This window comes from Schistocerca serialis, chromosome 5 (assembly GCF_023864345.2).
Source record: "Schistocerca serialis cubense isolate TAMUIC-IGC-003099 chromosome 5, iqSchSeri2.2, whole genome shotgun sequence".
Classification (NCBI taxonomy): Eukaryota; Metazoa; Arthropoda; class Insecta; order Orthoptera; family Acrididae; genus Schistocerca; species Schistocerca serialis.
This window is the reverse complement of record NC_064642.1, coordinates 450,687,561-450,698,067: the sequence shown is the minus strand read 5'-3', so window position 1 is coordinate 450,698,067 and position 10,507 is coordinate 450,687,561. Positions and strand designations below refer to the sequence as shown.

The following is a 10,507-nucleotide window of genomic DNA, read 5'->3' as shown; positions in this document are numbered from 1 at the left end:
AACCTGTTCCCGTGAGTGGCGCCGTCAAAGCCTGTCTTCAAGATGGCTGCTACGCTTGACGTTCGTAAGCAACGTGCTGTCAAAGAATTCCTGTGCAATGAAAACGAGACAGTGGGAAACATCCACAAGAGATTGAAAAAGGTGTATGGAGATGCTGCTGTAGATCGTAGTACAGTTAGTCGGTGGGCAAGCAGGTTACGTGATGAAAGCGGGCTTGACAATATTGACGATTGTCCTCGCAGCGGCTGGCCTCGTACTGCACACACTGCAGACAATGTACAGAGAGTTAACGAATTGGTGACTGCTGACAGACACATCACAGTGAACGAATTGTCAAGCTACATTGGGATAGGGGAAGGTAGTGTTTGCAGAATACTGAAAGTGTTGGCATTAAAAACGGTTTGTGCTTGGTGGGTTCCCAGGATGTTGACAGTGGCTCACAAAGAAACAAGGAAAACGGTATGCAGCAAACTTTTCGAACAGTAAGAGAATGGTAGAGATGAATTTCTTGGAAGAATTGTGACAGGTGATGAAACATGGCTCCATCATTTTTCACCAGAGACGCCAATCAATGGAGTGGCATCATGCAAATTCACCCAAGAAAAAAAAAATTCAAAACCACACCTTCTGCTGGAAAAGTTATGGCTACAGTGTTTTTCGATCCCGAAGGACTCTTGGACTCTTGCTTGTGAACATCGTGCCAAGTGGAACTACCATAAATTTTGATGCATATGTGACGACACTGAAGAAACTTAAAGCTCGACTGAATCGTGTTCGACCACATTGGCAAAAGCAGGATGTTTTGCTGTTTCACGACAATGCACGGCCACACGTCAGTCAAAAAACCATGCAAGCGGTCACAAAACTCGGACGGACAACACTGAAACACCTGCCTTGCAGTCCTGACGTGGCTCCGTGTGACTATCGTCTCTTTGGAAAACTGAAAAACTCTCTTCGTGGAACAAGGTTTGAAGATGATGACTATAATTTTACCGCGCGGGTATACAGGCGCCGGTCCCGAGATGGCGTAAGGCAGTGGAGAGGGATGGAAATTATGAGGAGAAATGAAAATATTGTTCCTAAAGGATGTATCTACACACTGTAAAACTTTCAAACATGTAGAATAAAAGATGGATTTAAAAAAAAAATAGTGTGCATTTCTTTTGAAGTGACCCTCGTATATGCAAGGGATGATTTGATAGGGTGTATAATATGGCAAATAAAACAAATAGTTGCTGGGACTTTGAAAGCTGCTTTCTCTGTCGTAGAGCTTACAGCATCTGTGAGTCATTGCCCGTCAATATAACTTAATCACTAATCTTTATATGTGTTCAGCCATATCACTGTGTAACTCAGCATACAGCTCTGGTGTTTGTTGTTTCTTAAGAAACTCTATTAACGTAAAACAAAGGCTAGTCGTGGAGTGTTTACCGAAGCTATATTATCGGCATTATCGCATCATTTTTGAAATCAGTATGTTCACCGTGACACCGTAAGTGAATCTTTCCGCTCGCGTCATGCTTCCTCTTTGTCCACCCCTGGCACTCCCCTCTCAGCAACATCAGCCAGAAAAATACTTCATGCGGCAGCTGCTGCATCATCTTCTGTAAACCAGTTTGTATCGTATGATCATGGCGACGACAGTCAATTCACCTGACGTTCTGCTTAAAGAACTGCAGTGTTATTTGAATCATATTGAGTATTTTGATTTCATGTCGATATACAACTAAATAAATGCAGTATGTACTTTGTTGTAAGCGTTTCATCTCAGTTTATTAAGAAATTTCTTCATCGCTAGCGTATGTTGATTTTGACGTTACTTAACACTGTTGGTATAACAAAAAGAAATAGTTGATTCAATTGTAATAAAATTCTTAATGCAGTTGACCTTTCGGTCATCACAGATATAAGGGCAATCATATAGTATGGCCACCTAAGGAATATATTCGATAAGAATTTGAATACTGGTAAGAACAGGCCACAACCTGACTCTCCAATTTTTTTAATGTGATGGCTTTGTCCTATGTATGGGTAAAGAGATTAAACAAGAAAACAACGAATTTTGCAACACTTCAAAGTTACTTCTGGATTGCTACAAATTTTTTCTCATCAGATAGTGCACCTCATAACAAAACCACGATTACAGTAAATTAATTAGATTTTTTTACTTTACTAATAAAGTTTATTTTTGCATAGGCCCTCGATTTAATGGTGTTCATTTTTCAGGCAACTTCAAAGTGATTTATTAGCTATCACATTTACACTGCTTATAATAATTGCAAATTAGATATCCTAGAAGGACGAAAGACATGAGGTTCATTTTCACTAACTGAACCTGTCAACCCGTCTATTGTAGCCTAACAACGTACTAAACGGGTACACAGCTCGCTGTTTCGTCTGCATGATACTTTCTGTAAGATCACAAAGAATTGGAGATTTTCGTGGTATTGGCTTTGGTAGTGAGTTCATGATTTTTACCAGTTATTGTTCATGACTTTCATAAAAGCTGCAAACAAGAGAGCAAGCTGAGCACTTGTGGTTTCATTCTTAAATCAACAACTAGCCTACGCACAGTAATTCTTGGTACGTTGTGCCATTCTGCCGAAACTTGAACGTAGATTTTTTGCTGTAAAACACGTTGTACGGCTAACTTTATGTTCGTTTCAGATCACTGACAGGCGCTTTTTCTCTCTGTTCCCTAAAAATAAAAAAATAAGAAAGATCAAATTTATAAATACAGTTCATACTATGCGAGCTATGTACGTACCATATTATCTAACCAAAGTTGCGTCGTATAAACCAATCATAAATTTTGGACATGTGTTCTAGACTTACTTATGCATGTGCTAATTTTGTTAGCTTGTTTATTTCCTACTTTTTTCCATACAATGAGTCATCAAGAGTAAGTCTGGACAACCACTTGCAAGCACAAAGGCAATGTAAATACATTACAACTTGGTTCGTAACACTGACGTCTGCTGATTGTCCACACGCAAAACACTAAAACTACTGCTACTTGCTGATTCAGTTTCCATATGTGAGCAATGTCATATACTTTCTCTACTTACAGTTGCTTAAATTTCATAAGTGATCGCAGATCGCTGTGTTTTATGAAATATTTGGCCAAGTTTTTGAGAGTATTATTTGTGATTGATTTCTAGAGTTTATAGCTGTGTCTTAGCAGATGTTAGTGATTTCAAGTTTAATTCTTTTAGGCATCTATACTTTGACTTCGATTCAGTGGTTACCTAATTACCTTTTCTACATATAACTTGAAAACTGAATAGATAACCCCTTGTCTTGATTACAAACGGAAAGTACTCCCAAGAATTTTAACGATTGATCCTGTTTTGGTCAAAGTCAGCTGCAGCTGTTCGAAATTCCTTTCATCAATTTTTAATCCTTCTAGTGCATTAAATAATGAACGTCTGTTCAACAGCTGTATGTGGAGCATGGCTTCATATGGGATAGAGACCTGGAATTTCCAAGACGAGGAAAGATGGCTGGATGTACTGAAATTGTGGTCATGGAGGAAAATAGATGATGTTTGAGAAGATAGGGCTAGGAACGAGTACATGTTCAGATGAACTTGGAAGAACAAATTCCTTTCAGACATCACTGACTACGCCACATCTCAAGAGGACAGTGACCACTCCAGCAAGAAATCAAGAAATTGAAATTAAAGGTTGTAAGCTGCCACTGCTTTCAAAACTAGCACGAGCGTTCATACAAAGTTATGAACCCGGTTATATGCCCTCAAATGTACCCTCAGACAGTGAATATGAGCCACTGATACCGCGATCTGAAGACTGAATTGCAGTGGGGAAAGTTATCCAGAAGTAATATAGCTGAACATTAAAAGAATACTGAACATGAGTATGGACTGCAAATCACATGCTAAACAGACTCAAAGTATAAAAATCACATCTTATACATACGTTTTGTGCAGTGACAAACGTTTTTGTCTTCTGTTACGTAGCCTGACTAGTAACCTGAAAACATGGAACTTGTGTAGCGAACATGATTATTTGCAATTGCGTCGTCGCAGTATGTCTGGAAGAACTGCTTTAGCGTCATTTTCCTGGACTGCTGAACATTTCTTCCGAAATATAAACGCAGGAACGGCGCGTATGTTTAATGAAATTGCTGAGCAAAATGCAGCGTAAGTGTGTGGAACACGGTTCCCATAAACCAAGTTCAAAAACTGAAATACAGAGGCAGAATTGGAAGACCAAGGAAAAAGACGTAAAGTAATGAATTTGTGAGGTCGAAGTGTATGAGAAACCCAGTATTAGCCACAAGCAGATTAGATGTACTGATTAGCCGTGGTGGTTATAAGTAAACATCGAGTCAATATATCTAAAATCGCTTTCGAACATCATATCAAAGGATTACAAATAAAGAAGATAATAAAACAACTTTACGAAAGGTTAAGAATCACAGTGGCACGATTTTGCATTATAAATAACACCCGAAAAAGATACGATTATACCTTACTTGAATGTTATCCTGAATCCCAATCATACGAACGCAACTGAAATGCTTGCTGCTTGCTGCAGTGTTACCATTAAACCAAAGGCGGCTGGTCGAATGCACCCGTTTCGGATATTAGACAAGTGCTATAGCGTGCTGGTCATGGTCAAAGATGAAACGAGAGTGCCTTTATATTTCAAACTAAAGACGGAAATAAATTAACGCAGCGGAGTCAGTGCTGCCATCAGCTAGTTCCTTCTTTTGCAAAGAAGCGTCGTCCTCACTGGCTGAGGCGACAAGTGGCTGACTGTGAATCAAAAAGTGACTTCAACAAGGTGTGGTGTAGTTTCCGATGTATGAAAGACGTTCCCTACAAACGGCTACCTTTCGAGGCAAAGAGAGGGTGAATAAGAAGAAGACGTCAAGTAACACAAACACGAAACAAACAAACAAGAAACGTAATAATTACGCAAGCCTGAAGGAAACTGCAAGGCAGGAGTGATGGAATAGTACCATGCAACTGAGTTGCTGCAAGGCCGAAAAATTGCTCATGATGTTTGCTTACAAAGTCTTTCGCGACGGAGTCCTCGAGGAAAAGTTTTCGGTAAAATTGTCGCGTCAAATTCGGATAGAATCCGAAACTTTTGAGGACTATCACCATCATCGTCGTTAGGGGCTATATCTGATACACTCGTGATATATGTCCAGACCATCTAATTTCTTGAAATTTAGAGTGTGCCTACTTTTTGTTTGGATTTACAAATTTGAAGAATTTTTTTAGATGTGGGAGCTATTGTGAATCTGATCAGCTTTGAATTGTTACCTATTCTTCTCCAGTTAGGTGGCCTACTTGCTTTTATGAGTTATTATCGTACAGAGAAGTGTTCACTATTTTTGCAGATTTTATTTGAATTAGGGTTTCAACAGACTGCCAAATTTGTTTGATAAACCACCAATTTTCGGATCTAAGGTGGAAGGCTTTCTTTTGGCACACTCCTTTTGTTCTGTGCAGGAGATACACTAGTTTAGAATGTTGTCTCTAGCACAGTTTTCACATTCATTGAATTTGTATAACACATTTTTCTTTCTCAAATTTCTTTGAATTATGTGATGACCTGAACTGTTATGTTAAACTAAAACCTGGTAATAGCAATAGCTTCGAAAGGCTCAATAGCCTGGCGCAAATCTTTCAGATGTAGCGACTTCAGTGGCTTGCATGTCCCTAACGCAACCCAGTTATGCAACCAGGGAATCAGAACCTAAAGTTTAACGTGGCATCGTTTCTGGCGAATCTTCTCGTCGCTGAGAGGTGAGAGCTAGGCTGAAAGGCAGACTGAAGAAAAAAAAAAAAAAATAACGCATAGAGTGCACAGACTTTCCGCTAGAGTTATCTACATCTGACCTCCACCATTCTTGTAAACTGGATGTATTAATGATCCTTTAAACTGTTAGAAAACTCTTTTCTGAGTATGCCAAATTTAGTATTTGGTCCAGTTTACCATTTTTACGTAGGTGATAGTATCTGTTGACGTACTTGGGTCATCCGGTAGCTGCTGCATGTAAGGTTGAGCATTTACTTTAATAGCTGAAAAGTTAAATAACAGAATAATAATGTTTAGTGTGTATTTAATACATGACATACTTTCTTCAATTCATGCAAGAAACAAAGTATGATGATTTTTTGCAGCATACTTTAGATTCAAACAGAATCCTTCTTCACATTTGATTCTGGAAGTAATACGGTGCTGATTTGTATTGTTGTATTTGTAGCAGCATCTTGAGTAGCTGTTGTGAGAGATATTTGTGTGGAGTGCAGAAAGGTATTGATGTAACTTCACAGAACAGTAATACTGGAAGAATGTAAATGGAATAAAATGATTCATAGCAAGCTATGATTTAACATGTATACAAATATCATCATAACTCGACAAACTCTCAATGACCATTGGCAGCTTTATGTGAAGCTGTATAATAAAACACAAAATTATATCAACTGTCAGTGTACCATCTTCTTACATAATGTCATTGTTGTTGCCTCAGTTTTTTCTGTTAGGTATTTTCAAACTTCCGAAAAGGGATATCTTTTGTTGTTTCGTACATATTTTCACCATTAATAGCAGTTGTCCATCTGAGTACTAAGAAAAATGCGTATGAACAGATACATATTATTCAAATCATACATTAATAATATATCAGTCACAATAATCATACAGGAATAAGACAATATATAAACATTCACAGTTACAGCATATCGATACATACTGAATAATAATAACATACAAGAGTAGATTTCTTTCTGTAGACAGACAAAAATGTATCAGACTAGCAATAAGGTAATCAAATCTATTCGAAAACATTCTACTGATAATGAAAGTTATATAGCTTTCTATGTTGACAGTCATCACTATTAATTAAAGGCAGTACATCAATTTTCACTCTAAAATGTGTAATACTGACGATGTATGCCAGTCAGTCATAATACTGGGCAGTTGCATAAATAAATTCTCCTGCAGGAAGACTAAGATTATATCCTTATCAATTAAGGGAGTTTAAAATTAACAAACATTCCTATATACTGATAGAAACATTCATTGTTACAGTCACAAACAAAGAGTAGTAATTGTAAAATATTATTTAATATGTAACAGAAATTTCACAGTTACATTGAAAGCTTGTTAACACAATGATTAGGTATTTAATACTTTCTTATTAATAGTTCTGTCATTACCATGTGTATTATTGTTAGGGCTGTAACGAAGTATTCACCTAATTACAGACTATTCATATGTTAATGGCCTTCAGTTTTCTATTAAAAATGATAGTAACTGGTAAATTTCCTGATAGGTTTCCAAGTTCTCCAGTTCAGAATTTTTATTATTGTCATTCTAAATCACAAATATCTGATGGAGCTGCAGTGTATACTTCCTTTCCAGTTAATGTGACTTGCAATGAACTTAAACAGTGGATTTTAAATTTATATTGGTGTACACTTGGTACAGTTACTTCTTCATACATTTGATAATTTATAGTGCCAAATTAGTCATTAACTTTTGATATCTTACGATTACTCCATAATGGAAGTATTTTTTAGATTCTGAGGCCATGAGCAGTTACACCTGCATACTGATCATATATCATATTGCTATCTTTGAATAAAATGGAACAAAAACATTTATTTTTGTTCATCTGAGACTTGAGAGAATATTCTATGACAATCCTGTATACATTTTATTTACAGAGGAAATTTTCATTTAGGCAGAGACTTCAGTATAAGGTTAGGGTCACTGAAAGCATTTCTTTATGACAGATCTTCAGGGAAATGTGCTCACAAGAACACAATAACTATTTTTGTGCGCTGGTGATGACTCCACTCTACATTGAAATTTTTAATTAGTGTTGACTTTATTTATCATAATGTACATTTTGAAAGTGGATCTTTTATAATCCAGTTCTCCATAAGATGTAACTGTGCTATGGTTTTTAGATTTAATTCATTATTCTTTCATAGTGCACAGGTTTTAGAACTTACTTTTATAACACCTGAAACCCATTTGTAGAAGCACCTCAGGTGTTCTATGGATATGGTAACTACTTTCTATGTGCATTTTTTGTTATATTGTCTCAGTTTGGAACCATCTTTCGATCTGTATGTGCCCCATGAACTCATACTTTCACTGCTCACTTAGCAGACTGAAACTTAAGACATGTATATGTAACTGACAATTTCTTGAACGCCATATTGCATAAGGAGAAACAATCACTGATTATTCCTGCTTAAACCTATTCACTTTCAATCACAGCCATGACAACACCTCTGCCATTGTACCTTCTTCAGTGAATTCTTCAGTGACATCAGCTGAATTCAATAACAATGTTTAAAAGTGATGTGTAAGTTCCTAAAACAAGTCCCAGCACAGCAAACAAGACTATAAAACCAGTTTTCATTATCAACAAGACAAACTTGAATTGAGTTGTTTCTTCGTTCCAGATGCTAAAGCAATATATTATGGCTGGGAAAGCAATACCAGTAGCTGACAGGCAGAGTGCACCAAACAGAGATATAAATAGCTCCAAATTTGGAACTGCCACTGCCAAAGCAACTGTGAACATAACAAAGAAAATACTGTGAATCCCACGATTTCTTCATGATATAAAAAAGAATGGCTATGATTATCTAGGTAATTACAAAATATGTTCATCTCTATGAACTGGAACAACATCATAACTTTAATTTCAGTTAGCAAGTTCATAGTTAGTATTGTACCCTCCTGCATATGTATGAAACATTATGACTTAATTTACTACAACAACTTTCTTGTGTATGAAATTTGTAATACTCACACGAAACAGTGACAAGAAAAATGCGAGTGAGATATTCAAAAACCATTTTATATGGATGTTTCTCAAACTTTTCAAGTAGGTAACCATTCCACACGATCTCAATATTCACATAGTTCTGGAGACTATGTGTTATGAAAATTGCAATAGCCAACATTATTTTAACAGACTGTGCAAGTCTGAAACAAAAAGTAAAAAAAAATGTCATTACACTTTCAGTTGGAGTATAATCGAATATATTCTAGGTTTATACTATATTTTAAGCCTTTAGTTATATGAATCTGCAATAAAAAGTAACTATTTCTTATGGTGCTGAGTAATGGTAACATTTTTGTACGAAATTCTACATTTTTGTCTTAGAATAACAAATACAGAAAATGACTGCTATCAGGTTCTACAATATACCTCTGCAAAAAACGTTGTCACATTATAAGAGCAGAATAAAGAGTAGCAGAATTAGCATAATTGGAGTCTCTAACAGAATCTGTCATACTTAAATCATCATCATCGTCATCGTCATCAGCCATCTGACATCTGCTTCTAGGTCCCTCTAGACTTCTGCATGCTGTACAAAGTTCAGCTACATGCCTCTAAGTTTTTCCTGTTTGTATAATAACCATTTACCTTCGTTTAGGCATCGTCTCGGTCTTTTCGTAGCTCTTAGAATGCAACGAACGACTTTCTTGGTTCGTCCACTATTAATTTGCTGGGCAGGATGTACCACCCACTCTCATTTGTTGTTTATTACAGTAATACATTCGTTCTTCTCTTCAGTCGTGTCCCTGCTTCAGTTATTTGTATTCCTTTCTATTATCGTTGTCCCCAAGGTGAATTTCTGGGAGCTCGCTGAGAAATTCCGTTTTCGAATCGTTTTTGCATTAAAAGTCCATCTCTCATTACTGTTAAGTCGAAACTGGCAATAAAAATTAATTGCAAACCTTTCTGTTCAGACACATTGTAAGTTTAGTTTTGGATGTAAACTGTTGATTACAAAATTGAGGGAATATTTCGTTCAGACAACAAATTGTTGTTTGAACGAAATATTCCCACAATTTAGTAATCATTTGGTAAAAATGTTCACATTGCAGATTAAATAAAACAGAAAGCCACTGACTATGGCACAGAAGTGCTGAAACACGTTTGAAAACTTGTAAAAAACGATGTTTTGCATAACTGGCGGATCTTACATCCAACAATTTTAACTGCGAATAGGTAAATACAAGGAGCTGGAAATCCAAATGATGAACATTTGAAAACATTGTTTAGTTTACAAAAAAACAGTGTGGCCATTTTTACTCTTTCTATTTATTTCTTTTCCCATCCATCCAGTTGCTCCAACTGATCAACTACCCATAGTACTATAACTACACTGTTAATGTGTGGTATTTTAGTTCTGATGTGTTCACTGAAAATGGATCTCAGTCACAATTTCGTTCCTGCTCTATTAAGTTCTTCCAATCGTTACTGAAGATTAATCATACTAGAGTCAAAGGGAATAAGCTTTTCCTTATTTATTTATTGTTGGCGTCTAGCATGACATTTCATCAATCACAAATTAAAAAGGACTGAAATATATAGCAAGGTATCATTTCAACATACATTAGTAAATTTGTCTTGAATCTGAAAAAAATTTGCACGTATTCCACTTGACTACTAGAGACATCTGACAGTTAGAGAAAAATGCTATCAGCAAAAC

General features: G+C 36.4%; 1 protein-coding gene across 1 annotated transcript in view; it reads right to left on the bottom strand.

The window, feature by feature from the left end:
* Positions 1-8,325: 8,325 nt before the first annotated feature.
* The window catches only part of LOC126481989 (proton-coupled amino acid transporter-like protein CG1139), a 99,384-nt gene continuing 97,202 nt past the window's right edge, over positions 8,326-10,507 (bottom strand). The window contains exons 8-9 of the mRNA XM_050105953.1: positions 8,815-8,990; positions 8,326-8,573 (exon numbers count right to left, since the gene is read on the bottom strand). Coding sequence (XP_049961910.1) covers positions 8,326-8,573; positions 8,815-8,990 — 424 coding nt within the window. The remainder of the gene's footprint in view (positions 8,574-8,814; positions 8,991-10,507) is intronic.